The 23713-nt window shown below is 44.4% G+C and overlaps 1 protein-coding gene across 2 annotated transcripts in view; it reads left to right on the top strand.

Moving 5' to 3' along the window:
* The window catches only part of LOC144672578 (beta-1,4 N-acetylgalactosaminyltransferase 1-like), an 86096-nt gene that overhangs the window by 31309 nt on the left and 31074 nt on the right, over nt 1-23713 (top strand). For both annotated transcript variants that reach the window (XM_078534380.1, XM_078534379.1), the window contains exons 2-6: nt 2027-2242; nt 3516-3692; nt 5055-5161; nt 8557-8594; nt 15540-15720. In XM_078534380.1, coding sequence (XP_078390506.1) covers nt 2027-2242; nt 3516-3692; nt 5055-5161; nt 8557-8594; nt 15540-15720 — 719 coding nt within the window. The remainder of the gene's footprint in view (nt 1-2026; nt 2243-3515; nt 3693-5054; nt 5162-8556; nt 8595-15539; nt 15721-23713) is intronic.

Below are 23713 nucleotides of genomic sequence, written 5' to 3'. Positions count from 1 at the left end.
CTTGATTGACACCCTATCCACAAACATTCGCTCCCTGCACCACTGACGCACAGTAGCAGCAGTGTGTACCATCTACAAGATGCACTGCAGGCTCCTTCGACAGCACCTTCCAAACCCACGACCTCTACCATCTCCAAGGACAAGGGCAGCAGACACATGGGAACACCACTACATGGAAGTTCCCCTCCAAGCCACTCACCACCCTGACTTGGAATTATGGCACCGTTCCTTCACTGTAGCTGGGTCAAAATCCTGGAACTCTCTCCCTAACAGCACTGTGGGTGTACCTACACCACATGGACTGCAGCGGTTCAAGAAGGCAGCTCACCACCATCTTCTCAAGGGCAATTAGGGATGGGTAATAAATGCTGTCCCAGCCAGCGATGCCCACATCCCATGAACGAATATTTTTAAAAAAAGATTCAGCAATGGTAATGCCATTGCATGTCAAGGGGTGATGGCTAGATTCTCTCTTGTTGGAGATGAGGTCATTACCTGGCACTTGTGTGGCACAAATGTTACTTGCCACTTATGAGCTCAAACCTGAATGTTGGCTAGGTCTTGCCGCACACGGGCATGGACTAATTAGTACCTGAGGAGTTACGAATGGTGCTGAACATTGTGCAATATGCAATTTCTGGGTGAAATGCACTTGTCGCAGCTCGATTGACCCAGGCACTCGGGTTATACTGGTTATGAGCTACTTGAGCAACATACTTGTGGTTTCCTCAGTTGTGCGTTCGTACATCTGTACTTGACAAAGTTCATGATCCAAGCATCAGGTCTGCTTTCAAAAATGAGTATTTGTCAATCGTGGTTTTTGTATGTGCTTTATTTTGTAAGACCTGTCACCCATAAACTGTAGGTGTAGTAGGCAGATAGCAATTACTGAAAACGTTCTTTTGTGAGCATGATGAATGTAATGTAAGCCTGGTCTACCTACCTAGTTGTCTGCTCCTTTCATATTTATTTCAACAATCACCACTGAGAGCCAAACAAATAGAGATAGTCAGAGGTGGTACTGCAGTGGAGTGCCTATTCTCTCCTGTGTCACAGATCCTGCATTGGTAAGAACATATCAGAATCATAGAATGGTTACAGCACAGAAGGAGGCCATTCAGTCTATCGTGTCCATGCCAGCTCTCTGTGAGAGCAACTCTGCTAGTTCCACTCCCCTGCCTTTCCCTGAGGCCCTGCAATTTTTTTTCCCCTTCAGGTAATGATCCAATTCCCTTTTGAAAGCCTTGATTGAATCTGCCTCTGCCACACTCTCAGGCAGTGCGTTCCAGATCCTAACTGCTCGCTGGGTGGAAAAGTTTTTCCTCATGTTGCCTTTGGTTCTTTCACTAATCCCCTTAAATCTGTGCCCCCTGGTTCTCGAGCCTTACACCAATGGGAACAGTTTCTCCCTACCTACTCTGTCCAGACGATTTTGAACCCCTCTACCAAATCTCTCCTCCGCCTTCTCTGAGGAAACCAATCCCAGCTTCATTTAAATCGGAGCACCCTTCGATTTCTACTTCTCTTCCTTTCCCGGGCACTGTTTAAGACTGAGAGTCTGGGGTGCTGCGGCAATGAATTCTGCTACAATTTTCATTTATATAATGCAGTAAAATATCCCAAAGCGCTTCACAGGAGCGACTATCAAACCAAACTTGACGTTGAGTCACAAAGAGATATTAGCAGAAGTGAGCAAAATGGTGAAGAGTGATGAGGTCAATTGCGCTATGCTTCTTCCCTTAATGACTGAACGTGAACAGAATGGGAATCAATCCTGGTATCTGCCTGGCCTGAGTAGTTTAGTACTGCCCTGGGCCAAATGAGTTACTGATGGAGCTCTTTATCATTTCCCCTCAATAACCTACACAACTTTCACTGAATAACTGCCCAATGGTGACATTGCAATGCAAAATTCAATTGTTAGGTGAACTCCAGAGAATTTGCTAACTGACTTGTAAAGACATTTCAAAGAAATAGCTCATTAAAAATATAAAAAGAATTACTTTTTTTTTCCCCTTGCTCCTAGCATGCGTCCAGTCAGGAAGCCCCTTTGCTGCCTTTTGCTTGTGACTTTGCCTCTGGGAGTTTTCTTCCTTTGTTTCTGGTCGCTGAAACCTTACCGCGTGGTGGATGTGACGTATCGAATTCCTGGGATATCAGAGAACATTCTGGAGCGTGGACTTTGGGAGCCTTCTGAGAAATATGCCCACATATCCTTCAAAGTGAAAGAGATAGTGGCTGGGTGAGTCCCCTCTTCCCTGCTTCAGTGATAGATGCTATGTACCTTTAGTGGGTCAGCCTTTGCTCCACTGTAACTCATGCACCAGCAAGAGCCTCCTTGACAGTACTGACCTTTGATTCTGATCATCTATTGTCCAGATGTTTTAGTTTTAAAAAAAAACGAAATCAGTTTTGCACCTTACAAATCATTGAAAGAATTAATCTTCCCTTTGATCCTTGGAGGTCCAGCAAGTGAGCTTATTCCTTTCTGTCTTGTTATGCCTAGTTTTCCTTAAACACCTAGTACAGCTGGTGATATCATTTGGAGCAACTGACTTGGGTTGCCCAAGGCCGACAGCACAAGCAGGCCGAATTAGGATGTAAGGTCTGATTGGCAGGAAACTCTGAAGTGGGACGTCCCCCTGGAGATGGATGGAAGTCCCGCCTCATACTAATTAAAGGGCCATCGCCCGAAAAATGAGAGCAGGGCGAGCCAGCTAAGTGGAGGCGGGCTCACCCCCCCGACTGTTATGCTGGGCTGTGGGGATCCTGCCCTCTGTGTATAATCCACCCCATAAAGCCAGTAAGGCTGTGATGATTCCCACTTTCAAGAAGGAGTTGGATAAATCTGGTTGGCAATGGGATGGATGATTATAAGAAAGGATATAAAACGAGATAGGTATTCCTCTGGATATATTGGCTCCTGTACTGCTGGGGTAGAAGGAGGAAAGAAATATTGTGATTGATTTTCTTCCATCTCATCCTCTATCTCACATGCATCAGTTTATGGTGTCTTGTATATCTGTTAGGGCAGCTCTTACTTTAGTCTTGAAAGGATATAAATATCAATGATTTTCCATCCTTTCCTAATAAATCATCCAGAATATATTTAAAAAATTGAAGTGATTGGAAAGAAAAAGCAAGGGGAGGTTGAGGTTGAAGCTATTGTCGAACTGGGTCACATCTGTCCCAAAACTCATTTCCCTTAGGACCCTTATAGCATTCAGAAATTCAGCATTTCGTCTCACTGGGAAAATGTTCAATGTCTTTCATTGGACCAACGCGATCTATTAGAACAGAACAGAACCTTCTTCCAGTAACTGCGGAAGAGATGTAAATTATTAAATTTCCGAATGATTGCCCTAATTAATTTTGAGCCCTTGAGCAGCTTGGGTTTCGCAAGCTGATAGTGGTAGCCAAAATTTGAGTTATGAGGTATCCAATATGTGAAATCTGATGTGTCCTACCTTTGAGTCACCAGCGAATTTTGGTAATGTAGAATTCTTTATCCTTAGGCTACTTCCAAAGAATGGCTGCCGATGTGAGAAAGAGGAGCCCTTGATAAACCTGCCATTCACCAAGCATCTTTTCCATCAGGTTTCTGTCCATCAGTTTGAACAGGTCTTCAAAGAAGTCGAACGGGAGGAGTTGAAGAAAAGAAGGGAGCAGGAGTACCAGCATTTTTTACAGAGGTACATGGTCCTGAAAGTGCCAATGCCTCGGAATTCATTGATGCCACACCTGTTTTCCAGGCACGCATTGGGTGTGTAAACATCTGTCCTGGCTGGCAGCCAGCACAAGCTCGTTCCACACCAAAAGTGCCCATTCCGACTTGCCATATTGACAGAGGCTCCAGCATAGGCATCCAGGGCTTGTGCCTGAGACGGGCACTAGGCCCCTAGCCAGTATCAATATGGAGTTAACGCCTATTTCAGGACCTGTTGAGCGCCAGGCCTGCTGTGTTCAGGATAACCAAATTGACGTGTGATCTAACTGGGGGTCCTTTAATAGAACTGCTAGAGGCTACCCTCAAAAATAAAAAGAAGTAGGTTTCAAAAAGTATATTTCACTGAATGTGTTGCTGGGTGAAGTAGGAGTGCTCCTCCCGACACCACAGCAGTCTCTCAAACTGTTGCCGATGACGCCCCCACTTCTTTACCTCCTGGTTGACCGCCCCACTACTGATTTTGGAAGCATCGAGAAACAGGTTTCTCCCCAGGGCATCCAGAGGTGACCATGTCAATGTTGCCTAGGCTGCCAGCCTACATGGCCGTGGGCATACTGGCCGCACAATAACAGCAACTTGGATATTCGATCTGATGACCAGAAGCTTAGCTAGAGGCAGGTTTTAAGAAGCGTTTTAAAGAAGGAGAGAGACATAGCGAGGCGGAGAGGTTTAGGGAGGGAATTACAGGACTTAGGGGAATTGGCAACTGAGGGCGTGGCCGCCAATGGTGGAGTGATCCATATAGCCAAGCAATGGAGTATTCCAAGCAATGCACCATCCCAACTTTACCCACCACCAGGGGCAGTCCAGTAGCGAAGAACTGAAATAAAAGCAAAACACTGCGGATGCTGGAAATCTGAAACAAAAACAGAAAATGCTGGAAAAACTCAGCAGGTCTGGCAGCGCCTGTGAAGAGAGAAACAGAGTTAACGTTTCGAGTCTGTATGACTCTTCTTCAGAGAAGGGTCCTCTTCCTCTGAAGAAGAGTCACACGGACTCGAAACGTTAACTCTGTCTTTCTCTCCACAGACGCTGCCAGACCTGCTGAGTTTTTCCAGCATTTTCCGTTTCTGTTTCAGCGGAGAACCGGAAGTGGTTATCACAACTTTCAAATAGCGGTGTGCATGTAATCTTAGCGATGCACAGTTGTTCTCTGCTGCGCCCATCTTTGTTGTAGAGATGTAACACTGGATCACTCGAACACCAACAGGCCTTTTGTGTTTAATTTGTCTGCAGCTACACCTCGATTGGGATTATTCAACAAATAAAGTTAATTTTCTTTTTCTGAATGCCTCCTGCTCTGTTGCTTTCTCTGATCTCTGCACAGGTCACATTCCCCTGCTGATGTGATGATCATTGCCAAAGCCAACACACCTTTGGAGTACCCCACGCAAGGGCTGCAAGTGCGGCCCCTAAAAACCATCGTGATCCCAGGTCAGGAACTAATGCGGACTGTTACAAAGATATATATATATATAATAACCTTCGAGATTGTGATTGCTAGATTTTTGTTGGGTAGGAGTATTGAAGTATATGGAACTGAGTGGATGAATGGAGTTAAGGTGCACATCAGTCACGTTCTTACTGAATGATGGAATATGTGTGAGGGGCTGAATGGCCGCCTGCTGTTCCTGTATAACCTGCCCAAGGGGTTGAATGGCCTCCACCTGTTCCCGTGTAACAGCCTCGAGAGAACTGTAGTGCCTCTTTCTGTTCCCACGTAACAGGCTCAAGGGGCTGAATGGGCTTCTTCCCGTTCCTGCGTAATGGGTTCAAGGGGCTGAATGGCCTCCTGTTCCTATGTAACAGGCTCAAGGGGCTGAATGGCCTCCTGTTCCTGTGTAACAGGCTCAAGGGGCTGAATGAGCTTCTTCCGGTTCCTATGTAACAGGCTCGAGGGGCTGAACGGCCTCCTGTTCCTGTGTAACAGGCTCGAGGGGCTGAATGAGCTGCTTCCTGTTCCTGTGTAACAGGCTCAAAGGGCTGAATGGCCCCCTCCTGTTCCTATGTAACAGGCTCAAGGGGCTGAATGGCCTCCTGTTCCTGTGTAACAGGCTCGAGGGGCTGAATGAACTGCTTCCTGTTCCTATGTAACAGGCTCAAGGGGCTGAATGGCCTCCTGTTCCTGTGTAACAGGCTCAAAGGGCTGAATGGCCCCCTCCTGTTCCTGTGTAACAGGCTCAAAGGGCTGAATGGCCCCCTCCTGTTCCTGTGTAACAGGCTCAAAGGGCTGAATGGCCCCCTCCAGTTCCTGTGTAACAGGCTCAAAGGGCTGAATGGCCCCCTCCTGTTCCTGTGTAACAGGCTCAAGGGGCTGAATGGCCCCCTCCTGTTCCTTGCACGCCTAATAACTAGAGAAGGTTTGTGCCATTTCCCAGGAGTCCCTATTATTTATTTAATGAACTGGATTAGTGCCATTCCATAGAGCATGTGTTAAAGTGCACAGCTTTCTTGTGGAGCCTGCCATGAAGAGTTATATACAAGACAGATCCCATTTAAAAACTAAGATAAAAGCAAAAATGTGCGGGTGCTGGAAATCTAGAACAAAAACAAAAATACCTGGAAAAACTCAGCAGGTCTGACAGCATCTGCGGAGAGGGATACAGTTAACGTTTCGAGTCCAAATGACTCTTCTTCTAGTTCTGTTGAAGAGTCATACGGACTCGAAACGTTAACTGTGTTCCTCTCCGCAGATGCTGTCAGACCTGCTGAGTTTTTCCAGGTATTTTTGTTTTTGTTCCCATTTAAAAACACCTGGAGCTGTAGCTGAGTACGCTTCTCCCATTTTTGTGATAAATGTAAAGAAAGAACCTGCATTGTTGTAGCGCCTTTCACGATCAAAGGCCGTCCCAAAGTGCTCTACAGCCCGATGAACTATTTTTGAAGTGTGGTCACTGTTGTAATGTAGGAAATGCGGCAGCCAATTTGTGCACAGCAAGCTCCCACAAACTGAAACGTGATAATGACTTGGAAGTGCATGGTAAAATAGGGCAAAGTCAGCATGGTTTCATCAAGGGGAGCTCATGCCTGACAAATCTGTTAGAATTCTTTGAGGAGGTAACGAGTAGGTTAGACAAAGGAGAGCCAATGGATGTTATCTACTTGGACTTCCAGAAGGCCTTTGACAAGGTGCCGCACAGGAGGCTGCTCAGTAAGATAAGAGCCCATGGTGTTAGAGGCAAGGTACTAGCTTGGATAGAAGATTGGCTGTCTGGCAGGAGGCAGAGAGTGGGGATAAGGGGGTCCTTCTCAGGATGGCGGCCGGTGACTAGTGGAGTTCCGCAGGGGTCAGTGTTGGGACCGCAACTTTTCACTTTATACATTAATGATCTAGATGAGGGAACTGAGGGCATCCTGGCTAAGTTTGCAGATGATACAAAGATAGGTGGAGGGACAGGTAGTATTGAGGAGGCGGGGAGGCTGCAGAAGGATTTGGACAGGTTAGGAGAATGGGCAAAGAAGTGGCAGATGGAATACAACGTGGGCAAGTGTGAGGTCATGCACTTTGGTAGGAAGAATAGAGGCACAGACTATTTTCTAAATGGGGAGAGAATTCAGAAATCTGGAGTGCAAAGGGACTTGGGAGTCCTAGTCCAGGATTCTCTTAAGGTTAACTTGCAGGTTGATGTGGTAGTTAGGAAGGCAAATGCAATGTTGGCATTTATTTCGAGAGGACTAGAATATAAAAGCAGGGATGTGCTGCTGAGGCTTTATAAGGCTCTGGTCAGACCACATTTAGAATATTGTGAGCAATTTTGGACCCCGTATCTCAGGAAGGATGTGCTGGCCCTGGAGAGGGTCCATGATTGAATGGCAGAGCAGACTCGATGGGCCAAATGGCCTAATTTCTGCTCCTATGTCTTATGGTCTTATGACCAAGTCATCTGTTTTCCATGATATTGGTCAAAGGATAAATATTGGCCAGGATGCCAGGGAGAACTCTCCTGCCCTACTTCAATATAGTGCCATGGGATCTTATACAAAGGCAGATGGGGACCTAGGTTTAACAGCTTATCTGAAAGACGGCCAATCCAACTGTGCAGCACTCCCTCAGCAGCGTCAGTGTAGATTTTGCACTCAAGTCCTGCAGTGGGATTTGAACCTACAACCTTCTGGCTCAGAGGCAAGAGTGTTACCACTGAGCCACGGATGTATAAGATAAGGTATGTTTTACTGAAATAGGTGGAATTCAGTTTAATAGAGATTGGAGATCTGATACAAAATTTCATGAGTGTTAAAGACTAACTGAGAAATACTAACAAGCATCAAACTCACTAATCGCTTGGGAGCAGCGAATGTTTCGAGCCTAATAATTCAGGTTGTTATTATACTCGTGATCCTTTTGAAATAAATAATTTGATGAATTCCACAAATTTTAGCACAATACCAGCATGTTTATTGCTCATGGTGGTTCGGGTACTTGACTATAAAACGAGTTGAGTGGTTTTTATTGTCTGTAATTTTCTTGTGATTTGTGCCAAGAGGTTGAGAGTTTGAACCCCACCACAACAGGTTGTGAATTTTGAATTTGATTGACTTTTCCTGGAATCAGGAAAAGTGGTCTCGAGGCTGTTGGACTGTTTAGAAAAACCCAACTGGTTCACCGATGTCCTTCAGGGAAGGAAAGCTGCCATCCTTACCCGGTCTGGCCTACACACGACTCCAATCCCATACCAACACGATTGGCTCTCGATGCCCTCAACTAGGAATGGGCAATAAATGTGGCCTAGCCCAAGCGTTGCCCACTTCCCAAGGACAGATGTTTAAGAAATGAATGTGGAGCAAGATGCGACTTTACTCTTAACATTTTTGCACTTCCCTTTTTACAGGTTTAAGTTTACAAGCCCAATCTAGGAAACTGTATCGGGTAAGATATTTACAACCAATCACTCGAAATAGTCGAACATATTCTCATTTGACTCTGCACAGAGGCTACTGTTTATTAAAATAGGTTCCGTCACTTGTTTCTTTGTAAGTCTTAACAGTTGAATACTGTAATGCGATAACAGAGGGCTATATGTATGCAACCTACTTGACCTGTGCTATTTGAGGGGCAAAATAGCCCCTGTGTGGTGTTAACCCATTACTAACCTAAGCTGCTTCAGCAATCTTATAACGTCCACTGTAGGCTTGTGAGATCAATCTGCTCCCCAGCACCATTGCTTCTTCTAAGCACTTTCCCCTCTCCCCACCCTCCCAACTCATGTCATCAGCATTTCTTGTTTAAATTGGGTGTAAAAAATCAAGGCTGGCTCTCCACTGCGGTACTATGGGGGGTGCTGTGCTGTCACAAGTGCTGCCTTTCAGGTTAGACATTAAACCAAGGCCCCATCTGTCGGCTCAAGTAGATGTAAAGGATCCCGTGGCACTATTTTGAAGAAGAGCAGGGAAGTTCTCCCCGGTGTCCTGGCCGATATTTACCCCAAAACCAACGTCACAAACAACAGGTTATCTGGTCAATCTCATGTTGCTGTTTGTGGGAGCTTGCTGTGCGCAAATTGGCTGTCGCATTTTCAATATTACAGCAGTGACTACACCTCAAAAACACTTCATTGGATGGATAGCCCTTCAGGGTATCCTGAAGATGTGAAAGGCACTATATAAATGCAAGCCTAGTTTGTTTTTGTTTGGGCAGCAATTCAAGCAGGAAAATGGTGGAAGGGGTAAAGGGGGATTCATTTTTTTTCTTTTTGGGTATCGGGAATGTCACTCGGTGGTGGTTTGACATTATAGGGCATGGAATACACGGGTGAGAGGATTGAAGAGTGGGGGACATCTGGCCACTCAGTCTATGACTCCTTGGACCTCGGGAAATTTAGCCATTCTGTTGCTTTCTGCACCTCTCCACAAACGTTACTGAACGGGGCCCCCCGAAGCAGAACACACACAACGGCCAGTAGAACGTAAGCTGTGAAATAAGCTATTCATGGCTCTTAAAGTTGCTGACGGGCTCCGATAAATCAGTGGCTGCCTTTCTGTCTTGCAGTATAAAAGCAGTGAATAGGGCTCCAGCACCATGGAGTCCTGCCCTGTGCCCCACTCTGCCCATCAAATCCACTGGTGCAAATCAGAGCCACCCGAGACTTTACAATCGGTCACTGAGGTGATGCCTATCAGGGAATATTGAACAAGCTGGAACACTTCAGAAACGAGAAGGCTGAGGGGTCACCTAATAGAGGCCTTTAAAATTATGACAGGATTATGTTCCAGTACCTGATTTACAATTGCCTTATAATCCCCACATATTTTACACCACCATTATGGGACTAGCCCAATTACTCTGTTCGACTGTAGACATATTGGCCTGTATCTTCCATGAAGCGGCAGTCACCGTCAGGTTGCCATTCCGGCTACTTCTCTGCACCCTGGCACAGCTCCACGTTCCTGGCCGGGTCCTCTTGAGCCCGGCTTCTTCAGGAATGTGGAGCGCAGCGTCCCCCTGAGAACTATAGAGTCGGGGGGGAAGGCAGGACGCACCCCCTCTTTACTGCACTAGCTGTCATCAGATAAGTTTAAATGTCCAGTGAGAATGCTGGCGAATGGTTGAGTGGGTGAATGGGTAGGATGGGCGTGCATAAGCGGGTAGGTGGGTAGTCGGGTCGGGAGGAGTGGTCAGGTCGGGGATAGTTGATTTGGAAGGGTAGTTGAGTGGTGGGTCAGGGGGTTGTTCGGGGGTTGAAGGGGTAGTCGGGTTGGGGGGGCGTCAGTATGAGTGATTGGGATGGTCAGTTTTGTAATTACCCAAGAGCTAGACTAGGATTTTTCTCTCTTGACATTTTCTGGGTAACTATTCAGTTAAGTACATTGGACTCTAGATCGGAATTGGAGACTTTCATGGAAGATCCTGGGCAGCAGGGGAATTGCCGATCGGAGTTCCAACTTCTCGGGTAATTCCTTCGCCGGTCAATGCATCAGGACTTCCGCGGGGTCCCAACGCACATCTTGGGTCGACCCGGAGACCAGAAGATCTGGGCCAATGTTCTCAGTCTCGAGCCTTTTCAGTTCTTGCTCTGCTTTCTGTTTTGGAGCATAGGGTGCTGGGCGAGGCCTGCAATGAACTGGCCTGTGTTCCTCCGAACTCATACGTTGGCCTCATATCCTTGAATCGGTTTGCTGGTTTCACTAAACCTCTGAGAGTACTTTGTTGTCTTGTGTTGTGAATTTTGCTTTGATGTGATAAAGCTCGTTCCAATTTAACTTGAGTGCTGCTAGCCAGTTTCTTCCTCATAAGGCTGGTTTTTTCACCCTTCCCTACAACGATGGGCAATTTTGCACATTGCTCCTCGTACGTGAACGGAACCAACACACTTCTCGTTGTGGGTATTTTTGCTCCTCCACAACTTTGTAATTCTATGTGTCATCTCTCCGGTTGATCCTGACTCAACTTTTGACAGTGTAGCAATTCAGGAACCACGCTGACTGATGTCTGTGTGTCAATCTCCACGTTAATCAGAGCTCCAATCGACGCGACTTGGCTACCATGCCCTGCGAATTTCCATTGGATGTTTCCTGTGCTTCAGATCGTATGGGTCTCGACTGACCTTTGATCGACCTGGTGCTGTTCTACAATTGTATGCAGTAGTAATAGCATCCTCTTGTGGCCGTTTATGTGTGTAAATTAGTTTTATTTGGGTACTTTGAACTTGTGCTGCACGCAATCTCTTTTCTGTCCTACAAAGGTATCACAGTCTGGCAACGAGGCGAGATTGGTTCTCTAGCCGAACAAATTTGAGTTGGAGAAGCTGCCAGCAAACCAGTAGAGGAACTGAGATTTTTTTTTGCTTGAGAAATTGTTTTAAATATCCGGTATTCGTGAAAAGGCTGTGTATACACGTGGGTGGGCTGACCTTCAAAGATGGCTGCATCAACAGGTATTATTGGGCAACTGGGAAAATATAGCTGGGACTGAGAGTCTTTTGGTATGTATGTGGAGTGGCTACAGATGTTTTTCACTGCTAATAATATCCTCGATATTCCTGATAATCCAGCTGTTAATCAGGCAGTGGAAGGAAAGGATTAGGGTGATATGTTTGACTGAAAACAGGCCACGTGAGGGCTCTATTACAATTGGGCTCGTGCTTTCATGATAAGAGCAGAGAGAGGAGCAGCCCACTTCTTTGTAAACTTGAGAGCATCTAAATCTCTGCTCCCCTTATCCGAATTTGTACCAGGTTCTGCTCACCCATCACCTCTGTACTCACTTACCTACACGAGCTCCTGATCTGGCAACACCTCCACTTTAGAATTTGCATCCTTGTGTTCAAATTCCTCCATCACCTCGTTTCTCCTTCTCGCCCTATTTATCTTGTTAGCTGTAAACACACGACCATCCCTTTGAAACCCAAACAACTCCTTCACTATCTGAAGATGCAAATTTCCTTCACACCCTGCATGCTAAGACCTCATCCATGTTTACCCATTAGCATTTCAAATGTGTTTTACCCTTAACTTCTTTTGATAATTTTTAGCATTTCGAATGTCTTTCATCCTTAACTACTTTTGATCATTTCGAGTTTGCAGCCTATTTGACTCTATTTAATTAAATCACACAGACAGAACCATCTACACTCACGCTCATAAACCTACTTTGCAATAAACCACAATAATAATATGAAAATTATTATAGTTTTGTGACGCACCCTCTAATTTAATCGCGCCACCATCAGTGGCCGTGTCTTCAGTTATCTAGACCCCAAGCTCTGGAATTCCCTCCCTACACCTCTCTGCCTTACTTTCATCCTTTAAGGCTGTCCTTAAACCCTACCTCTATGGTCATCTGATCCACTATCTCCTTATGCGGTTCGGTGTCCACAGACCCTGTGAAGCGTCTTTGGGATGTTTTACTACATTAAAGGTTGCTACATAAATGTAAGTTGTGGCAATGATATTGCCTCAATATCAGCAACAGTAATTTCAATGCTTAAATCTCAGTCAGTGACTTTATTTTTTTCCCCCAAGGTATATATAAAAAAAAATGTTGCATTGGTGGTTCGTCCTTTATGTTCTTCTAGAATAAATCACCCTTGACTTTACTAATTCTCACTTGCCCTCTACTCCCTGCTAGCCTCACCACACCTGCACTGGCACGTACCCATTTGAGACTGATAGCTGTTCAGTGCGATTAACCCCTAACAGCACTGACTTCAACTGGTGGCAGTGAGTTGTGTCTAGCAACACCGAGTTCTGTGCAGCGAAGTTCCATTAAGTTTTATACTGCTTGTGAAGAATTCGTGGCACACTTGCCTCTGTTCTAACCAGAAAAACAGTTTACCTTTATTTCTCATCTTATCACGTGTTTATGAGGCACCCCAAACCGCACAGGTTTCTTTGAATTGCCGCGTTCGCTGTTTTTTTTTAAAAAACTTATTCATTCACAGGATGTGGGCATCGCTGGCTGGGCCAGCATTTATTGCCCATCCCTAATTGCCCCTTGAGAAGGTGGTGGTGAGCTGCCTTCTTGAACCACTGCAGTCCATGTGGTGTAGGTACACCCACAGTGCTGTTAGGAAGGCTGTGAAATAAGCAAACTATTTTCCAAATGTTAAATAGTGAAGGCGGCCTGAGGAGGTTTTTTAAATTGTGTTGTAGTTATACTGCTGGATTTGTGTGAAATTGTGCCAGTTAAATTATGAGGTGATATTCCACAAACGAAGATTCTATTTGTTAACGGAATCCAAGCCATTTGAAGTCAAAACCAAGCACAAAGCTTTTCTTTACTGAGAGTTTATTGACTTTGTTCAATCTCGTAGCTTTTCTGAATCTTTGGACTTCTCTACCCCAGATGCTCCATCAAATATACTCAAGGATAAGATGGACAGATTTTTGGGGTGTCAGGGAATCAAGGGATATGGGGAGCGGGCGGGAAAGTGGAGTTGAGGCAGAAGATCAGCCATGATCATATTGAATAGTGTAGTAGGCTCGAGGGGCTGGAACGGTCTCCTCCTGCTTCTATTTCTTATGTCCTCATGACATTAGTCAGACAAATCCCTGATTCAGCCAATCGCTCATTCTTGCCCAATGGATATGAGACGTTTTTGAGGTGAGGGGCTCTTTGATTCCCTTAAGTCACAAAGCCATTACGGCACAGAATGAGGCCATTCAGCCCATTGAGTCCATACCAGCTCTCTGTAGAGCAGTCCAGTCAGTCCCATTCCCCCCACTCTATCCCCATATCCTTGCAAGTTTATTTCCCTTAAGTGCTCATCCAATTTCCTTTTAAGACATTGAACATCTCTGCTTCCACCAGCCTCGTAGGCAGCAAGTTCCAGGTCATTACCGCTTGCTCTGTTTTTTTAAAAAAAAAGTCTTGCTCAAATTCCCCCGCATCGCTTGCCCAAAACCTTAAATCTGGATCGCGTAGTCCCTGTACCATCAGCCAAAGGGAACAGCTTTTCTTTGTCCACCTTTATCTGAACCTGTCTTGTACTCCTCTATCAAATCTCCCCTCAATTTCCCTTGCTCCAAGGAGAACAATCCCAGCTTCTCCAACCTAACCTTGTAGCTAAAATCCCCCCATCCCTGGGTCCACTCTGGTAAATCTCTGCACCCTCTCAAGGACCCTCACATCCTTCCTAAAGTGTGGTGGCCACAACAGGACATGATACTCTAGTTGTAGCCCAACTGGGGCTTTAGAAATGTTCAGCATAACTCCCCAGCTTTTGTCCTCAACGCCTCTATAAAACCCAAGATTCCAAATGCTTTACTAACCACTCTCCCAATATGTCCTGCCCTCTTCAAAGATCAATGCACATAAACCCCCAGGCTCTTCTGTCCCTACACACTCTTTAGAAACTGGTCTGTTAACTATATATTGCCTCTTATCCCTTCTGCCAAACTGCATCACCTCACACTTCTCTGTATTAAATTCCATCTGCCCGTTCTGCCCATGCTACTGGTCTGTCTACCTCCTGTTGCAGTCGGTTGATATCATCCTCACTGTTTGTCATGCCTCCAATATCCAAGTAATTTATATACGTTAAAAAACAGTGGTCCTAATGCTGACCTTTGGGGAATGGCACTGTATACCATCCTCCTCCAGTCTGCAAAACAACCATCTACCACGACTTGTTGTTTTCTGTCCTGAAGCCAATTTTTTTTATCCAAGTTGACTCTGACCCTCCTGTTCCATGAGCCCCACTTTTGTTAAACGGCCTTTTATGTGTCACTTTGTCAAACACTTTTCTTAAAATCCATATAGACAACAACCATCGTATTCCATTCATCAACCTTCTCTGTTACTTCATCAAAAACTCAATTAAGTTAGTCAAACACGATCTGGCTTTTACAAATCCATGCTGGCTCTCCTTAATCAACTCAAACCTCTCCAAGTAGCTATTGATTTTTTTTCCCCCCTGAGTATTGTTTCTAAAACCTTACCCATCACTGATGTTAAATTAACTAGCTTGTAGTTACTAGGACAGTCCTTATACCCTTTGTTGAATAAGGGTGTCACATTTGCTGCACCCCGATTCTCTCGTACCTCCCCACCCCTCCCAGGCAGACTCAAAACACAGCTACTTTTTACCCTTCTCCCTTTGCTTGGGTACCCTGCCTCGCATCGTTCTCGGCTTGAGAGGGGATGTGGCCTCCCAGCTTTCCATTGTCACTGCTTTGAATCTCCAAGAGGCTCACAGAAGACCCTGGGAAAGGGTCTCAGCCCCTCCTCTGGGGCACGGTGAAGACCAGGAGCTCAACTTGTGGCAAATCACAGGAGTTAACCCCACGGGGTGCCAGTCTGGGACGTGGCATGCAGGCCGTTGAGATGCACTTTGCCTCAGCATCCGCTTTATTCAGTCGGTCTCTTGTTTTCTAGGTCAATCTAACAGCGAATTTGGGAACCTTCGATGTGGCGGCAGAGGTCGATGGGGTCAAGCTCAAAGGTGAAGGGGAGATGCACCTGTCTCTCTCGAGCTCTCAAGTGGACAACCTGAACCGTCAGCTCCAGTTTGTCACTTACACCAACACTGTCTTCAACCCGAACACGGCTGATACAGGTACATTATCTAGATCACACAGTAACATGACGGGGGAGCTAAGTTATGATGCTATGCAGATAAAAGCATAGGGAAGGATGTAGGACCAGTGAGATTATCAGTATCTTAGTTTACCTGCTGTGACATACAAGTAAACTATAGTCTGGAGCATGGTTGTGATACAACTGCTGTGTTTAATATGGCCTGCCCCTAAAGGGAGCTGATTAGGTGGGGAAGTGATTTAAGTGGGCAGATTCTGAGGTCAAATAGAAGATCATCATGGCTTATAAGTCCTTGGTTCTTGCCCTCAGAGAGAGGCCAGCATATCAAGGTTAGATAACAAGTAAAAAGGGACTATCTTTCTCTTCTTTTTAATGCTTTTAAGGTACAATGTCTGAGCTGTTATGGGTGCGTGTTAGATTTGTCTCTGCTTTCTAAATTACTTCAAGAACAGTTGGAGAGTCTGTGCTTTACCTTATACAATTTACAGTCCAGAAACAAGTTCATGTGGTCCATGTTATTATTCATGCTCCACACTAGCTGCCTCTGTTTCTACTACTTCTAACCCAATCTGCATATCCTTCAGTTCCTCTCTCCCTCGTCTGCTTATCTCGCTTCCCCTTCAGTGTATCTATGCTATTCACCTCAAACTACTCCTTGCAGAAGCAAATTCCTATTTTCAAACGACACCCTTGAGTAAGAGTTCTTCCTGAATTTCCTGTTGGATTTATTAGTGGCCATCTTATACACCTGACCTAGTTTAGGAAGGATCATTTATACCAAAAGAAAATGCAATTCCAGCTACTTTCACTGCACTCAAGAACAGTTGGGGAAGTTTCTCAATGATTTTGCACTGTTGCATAAGAGTGGAGGAGAAAGGTTGTAAAAAAAAAAGCACATCATGGCCCACATTGTGAATAGCCCTCTGTCAGTCTTAAAAAAAACTTCTGAAAGCTGTCTGCACAAATGAGTGCGCAACTGTAGCCTGCTGCCTTGAGTCTCCTCAGCTGACAATGACGGGGGTTATTGGATTCCAGATTGTGGCTTCTCGCATAATCACCAGTCCCCACTGAAAAACATCATTGCAGACAAATACTGTTATCAGTTGTTATTTGGGTAAGTTTCATTACCTCTAGTAAATTTGGTCATGTTTCAATTACTTTATGTTATGACATTTCCACCAATAAGGTCGGTGGAGACTCCTAAATGGTGACCAAAAGGATTTGCAAAAGATATTTGAAGTGATTAGTTTGAAACTCCATTCCTTTATTGATAGGTTCTACTCATTGTTTGTGCGTGGTGACTTGTTTTTGTGTGTCCTTCATAGTTCCTTATTGGAAGGTTATCTGGCTGCTTTCGTCATGTTTTATTGGTACATTCCTACCTGTTGGTTTGTGATTTATCACCACTTTATGCATAAGGAATTTGAGCCAAGGAAATGCAAGTGGTGTTAATTGTATTTAATTGTGTTTCCTTGTGTGCAGGCAGTGGGCATTAATGGGGGGTTTACTTGTGTTCCATCAGACTAAAGCTTTGGTTCTTGGGTTAGGAGGTGCATGTTTGGAATGTGTATCTCTGTAAATAAATGCTTATAAAAGTGTGTAAAGATTGGCACCAGTTCTATCCTTCGCCACCTGGCTTTCGGGGAAAAAAACATGGTAGCAACGAATGGTTGTCTAAAGGTGAATGTTGGAAACTAAGAAATCTTTCTTCTGACAGCTAAAATCCTAGTGGCCATTGTGGAAAATGGCCGAAAGCAAGTGTAAATTGTTGTTCTGCCGAAGGGTCATGAGGACTCGAAACGTCAACTCTTTTCTTCTCCACCGATGCTGCCAGACCTGCTGAGTTTTTCCAGGTAATTCTGTTTTTGTTTTGTAAATTGTTGGGGTCTGATTTCCCTCCGATGTTCTCAGAGTCTGAACCGTGTGATCAATGGAAGAATGGAGTGAATATGTGGACACAGGTTACATTTCCACCAAAGAAGAAACAAGGCATGACCTTGGCATTGTCACTTCCTATCAGAAGTAAGTTATTTTGTGAGCTGGATGCCTGTCAGTTGGATAGAGATGAAGATTTGTACATTCTATTAGAGTCCTTGAATCGAATTTACAAGAAAGATGATTTGCCAAATGCCTATGAGGAATAGTCAGAATTTAATAGATTTTGGAAAATAGCCGGTAATTACATAGAAGATGATGTCATGGACTTTAACAGATTTTACAAAAGATTGACAATTCAATTTGGGGATCCGAGGGTTGGTATTAGCTTTTAAATTACTGGATTGTGCTAACGTGTCTCGCATGGACAGGCAACTAGGTCTAATCGGTGTTCAGCTCTCCGAGAGGGAGACCCTGTTAGCTCAGATGTCTGTTGCCTTAAAGGTCCTGGGGGAAGCAGTTATTTACTTTAGCCTTAGTGAAGCAAATGAGACATTTCTGTGGCGGCACAAAGAATGGAAGACTCAATGATTGCCAGATTTTGACATAGTCCAGATGCAGGCATTAATACATCGGAAGGATTAAAGACAGGCAGAATGAGAACGAAAGCACCTTTAGCAGATCTGGCTATTACAACAGAAGACAGAATTGTAACAGCAATAATGTGGTGATGAATTCCAGGAGTGCCCAAGGATCAGGGAATAGGTGCTTCAGGTGTGATTAATGCAGTGAACTGCCCAAAGTGAGAGGGTCCTCGAAGTGACATATGATGAAGAGAATTCTGAGGAAGAGGACGAAGATAATGATGAATCTGAATTGTACTTGTCACAAGGAATTTTACCCCTGTGGTGAATGTGTTAGCCACAGACTTGTTTAACTGTGTAGTACCATGTGCCTGTTCTTCAACGGATTGGTCAACAGGTTATCTTGATTCATGAAGTAGAGAGGATTAATGGAAGGTTATGGGATATAAAAATTCTACTTGCCTTAGGGTTTGGTGATGACAACATACTGAAGTCACCAAAGAGAGTTGTAATTCCTTGCCAAATAGCTGGAGTAAGCCATTTTATCAATACTGCTGCAGTCTGCAGTGGGCTACACTGTTGAGTAAAGCTTCAGTGAAAAATTGCACAAATGCAACTTGAGATGGAGCGTGAGAAAGCAATTATTTTTGGCAAGCCAGTGGATCTGCAGTACACCCAGTCATGATATCATATCCTCTTAACAAAACCTGATGTTTCTCATGAGAGTCTTAGAAAAGTAATCGTGACATCAGGTGACCAGAATCAGTTAGCAAAAAGCAAATTGCTATAATGTTACATAGACAATTTGCTCATGCTACTTGTAAAGGGTTAAAAATCCTGCTAAAGGATGCAGGTATAGTTGGAGTATACAGGCTAATAGAGATTAGTGAAAAGTATGACATCTGCAAAAAGTATTGTAGGACCTCGCCCCATCCTATTGTAAGCCTTCCATTTCCACACAATTTTAACGAGGTGGTTTCCATGGATCTAAAGGCATTGGGGTAAAGACAGAAATATTTCCATTCTTCATTTTCTAGACCTGGCAAGCAGATTCAGTCCTTCTACGATGATGTATAGTAAGGACAAAATGGTCAATATAGACAAAATAATGGAGAAATGGACAGAGACCAGGCTTGTGCCACCAGCTAATTTTCTGGCTGATAATGGAGGGGAATTTGCCAATTACAAGTTCAGAGATGTGGGAAGCATGAACATCATGGACATGAACACTGCAGCTGAAAGTCCTCTCAGAAATGGACACTGTGAAAGGAATCATGTGGTGATCAATAAAATCTTAGCAGATCAGCCAAACTGCAGGTTGACAAATTGACAAATCCCAAATTGCCTTCTATGCTGTGTGATCGTCTTCCTGGCTCTAGAAGGTTCTACATTTGGCACACATTTGAATACATGTAAGGAAGAAGGGCTTTGATCAAGGCTGAGATCGCCAAGAAACTGTGGAGAGCACTGAGGCACCATGCCAGGCCATTCGAGACAGAATTTAATTCAGGATCTCTGGTGTATTATGAAAGAGAGGATCATAAGGAATGGAAAAGCCCGGTTGAGATAATAGGTCATGATGGTGAGACGGTACTTACCAAACATGGCAATCAAGCTGTTGAGATTCATTCCTCACCATTAATCAGAATTAATTACAAAAACCTTGACTCTGAGCAGTTGATGGAAGTAATTGGGGCACTTTGTACCTCAGATGCTCATGTGTTTTGTGTTGAAGGTCCTGAGGAACAGAATATGGAAGATCAAGGGCTGGATAGTGATAATATGAGTGTTCATGAGACGTGGGACAGAGCTATCACATCCACAGGCCCATTGCCCAGAGTGGGTATGGGGGGGGGACATATCCCAGAAGGGTCGAATGAATAGAGGAATGTGACAACTGAGACATGCAGGAAAAGCTACTGGCAAATTTAAACATTGGTTGAATGTTCAGGATGATGGCCAGGAAGGGAGGTCCATGGATTGGTAAAAAGGGGTGAAAGGGTGGAGAATAAGTGCAGTGTATGTACAAGTCCGGAAGTGACCCGGGTCAGAAAAGGATCATGTACCAGAGAAAGAACCTCCGAAAGTATGAGGAGATTCCTGCAGTAGCAATCCAGATAGACGTTAAAGTGGAAGTAGAGGCTGCAGCTTTAAAAGATTCGATAACGAAATGAAGGCCACAGAACTAGAAGCAGAAGTGCTCATGACTACGAAGTTTTGTTGGCTACCAATAAACTGGCAAGATCTGTTTTGGTGACAATAAAAGCAGTTGCACAATATTTCATTGGTATCGTAAAGGAAAATTTTCAGGAATCTTCATGATATTGATGTTTTCCAATGGTTGTGGATTTTTAGGAATGTGTTAAGATTAAAGAAGAGCTTAATTGGGAATCAGACTTGTGGAATTTTAAAAAAATATATTGGCTGAGATATTAAGCAAAATAGGCCTGAGATAACTTTAAATCAAGAATCCTATTTCGAGAGTGTTACTTCCATCCAGGTTATTGTGTGGGTCACAGAAAGATGATGTTATAGCTAAAGAAAGACAGAGCAATTGTGAAGCATTGATTTGTCAGTTGAACTGCTTGGGCACTCAGAGTAGACCAGTTAGTTTTTGATATATTGGAGTTAAGTACTACAATGAAATACCCTATAGTAGAGAATGCTTTAAGGGCATTCAAACATTAAGGAAGTTAAATCTGGAGAAATGCATACTTAAGTTCCCATCCTCAGGTGACCCAAAGAACACAAAACTAGTCACATTTTATTTTTAGGGATGTTTCTCACTCTAATCTTCCTGATGGATATTTTAGTGCAGCTTGTTTCATAATATTTCAAATGGGTGAAAATGGGAAATGTTGTCCTTTTAGATTGGGAAGCTAAGAAAATAAAAAGGGTTGTTAAAAGTACTTCAGCTGCTGAAATGCTGGCCCTTGCAGAGGCAGTAGACATGGGATTCTCTTTGTCAAATATTTTAAATAAGATTCTGTACAAGGTGGGTAGTATACCCATTGAATGTTATTTAGATAATCGTTCATTGTGGGAGAATGTATACACTACAAGAAAGTGTGAGGGAGATAAGGTTATGGATTGATGTTGTTTTGAAACAAGTGCAGGAGAGAAAGGAAATCTCTAAAATTAAATGGCTGGATGCGAGTCTGCCTTTACCTTGAGCAACAAGTGTGAGGAACTCCTGGATTCCTTTGTCTGTCAAACTGAGGTGATCTGAGATGGCTCTGCCATGTCACTCCCTTCCACTAGCCCACTGGCCAAACTTCCAATCATACTCCCCCTGCCCTATCCCTCAACTCAGTCTTTCTCTAATTTCTTTCCTATCTCCCCTCATGCCCCCTCCAAGCTCATCTTGTCCATGAGACCCCCTCCTGTTCCCTCAACCCTATTCCCACTAAACTGCTGACCACTCAAGTTCCACTCCTGGTCTCCCCCCACCTCCCCCCACCCCCCCAACCATCCTTGCAAATTACTGTCCCATCTCCAACCCCCCTTTCCTCTCCAAAGCCCTTGAACATGTTGTCACCCCCCATATCCTTTCCACCTTTCCCGGAACTCCGTGTTTGAATCCCTCCAATCAGGTTTCTGCCCCTGATACTGAAACAGTCTCTTATCAAAGTCACAAATGACATCCTGTGTGACTGTGACACAGGTAAACTTTCCCTCCTCGTCCTTCTCGACCTGTCTGCAGCCTTTGACACGGTTTGACCACACCATCCTCCTCCAACACCTCTCCACTGTCGTCCAGCTGGGTGGGACCTGCTCTCACCTGGTTCCATTCTTATCCATCTAATCGGAGCCAGAGAATCACTGGAAATGGCTTCTCTTCCTGCTCCTGCACCGTTACCTCTGGTGTTCCCCCAAGGATCTATCCTTGGTCCCCTCCTATTTCTCATCTACATGCTGTCCCTCAGTGACACCATCCGAAAGCACAGTGTTAGTTTTCACATGTACGCTGATGACACCCAGCTCGACCTCACCCCCACCTCTCTCAACTCCTCCGCTGGTGCTAAATTATCAGACTGCTTATCCGACATCCAGTCCTGGATGAGCAGAAATTTCCTCCAATTAAATACTGGGAAGACTGAAGCCATTGTTTTCAACCCCCACTCCAAACTCCATTCCCTAACTACCAACTCCATCCCTCTCCCTAGAAATTGTTGGAAATTAAGCCAGTTTTTTCGCAACTTTGGTGTCCATGCTCGATCCAAAGATGAGCTTCCGACCTATTTGTGCCATCGCGAAGATTGACTATTTCCACCTCCTGTAACGTTGCTTGCCTTCACCCTGGTCTCAGCTCACCTGCTGCTGAAACCCTCAGTCGTGCCTTCATCCCCTCTAAACTTGACAATTCCAGTACTTCCTGACTGGACTCCCACATTCTACCCTCCATAAACTGGGTTATCCAAAACTCTGCTGCCTGTGTCTTAACTCGTAGCAAGTCCTGTTCTCCTATCATCCCTGTGCTCGCTGACCTACATTGGTTCCTGCTCAAGCATGTTTTGGTTTTAAAATTTCCATCCTTGTTTTGAGATCCCTCCTTGGTCTTGTCCCTCCCTATCCCTGTAATCTCCTTCAACACCACAGCCCTCAGATCTCTGCATTCGTTTAATTCTGGCTTCTTGTACATTCCCAATTACAATCGCTTCTTCATGTGCCTTCAGCTGCCTGGACCCCAAGCTCTGGAATTCCCTCCCTACCCCTCTCCGCCTCTCTACCTCACTTTTCTCCTTTAAGACACTCCTTAAAACCGACCTCTTTGACCAAGCGTTTGGTCACCTGACCTAATATCTCCTTATGTGGCTCAGAGTCATTTTGTTTTATAATCGCTCCTGTGAATCACCTTTGGATGTTTCATTACATTAAAGGTACCATATAAATATCAGTTGTTGTTATTAACTGTTTTACAAAAATGCATGTACAAAGAAATTGTTTTGCGGCCCTAGAGAAAGGGCATCTTGCAATGTAATGTTTTGTACAGAATATGGAGGCCTTAAATGTGTTTCAAAATGTTGGTAGCGTACACAAACTCTATCTAAAGAGAGAGAAGGAAATCTGCTACTTGTATATTAATTGTTTGTAGATGGTGGGCATTAACTGGGGTTCATTTGTGTTCACATAAATAAGAATAGGCTGAAACTGTGGCTGTTGAATAAGGAGGTGTATATTTGGAATGTGTATCTCTAAATAAATGCTTAGAAAGGTGCGCAAAGATTGGCTCCAGTTCTATCCTTCACCAATTGGATTTCTGGGAAATAATAAATTTCTCACACACACATACTTGTATTAGACACATTCTGTATATATGTAAAAGCATGTTTTATATGGGACGATTCAGACATGTCTTCAACTGCCTAGGCCTTGAGCTCTGGAATTCCCTCCCTAAACCTGTCCGCTTCTGTCCTTTTTAGATGCTCCTTAAAATCTACCTCTTTGACCAAATTTTTGGTCACCTGTCCTGATATCTCCTTATGTGGCTATGTGTCAAATTTGTTGGATGATGCTCCTGTGAAGCACCTTGGGATGTTGAAGGCGCTATAT

This window comes from Cetorhinus maximus, chromosome X (assembly GCF_964194155.1).
Source record: "Cetorhinus maximus chromosome X, sCetMax3.hap1.1, whole genome shotgun sequence".
NCBI lineage: Eukaryota > Metazoa > Chordata > Chondrichthyes > Lamniformes > Cetorhinidae > Cetorhinus > Cetorhinus maximus.
Note: the sequence above shows the minus strand (reverse complement) of the source record. Positions and strands in the feature narration are given on the sequence as shown.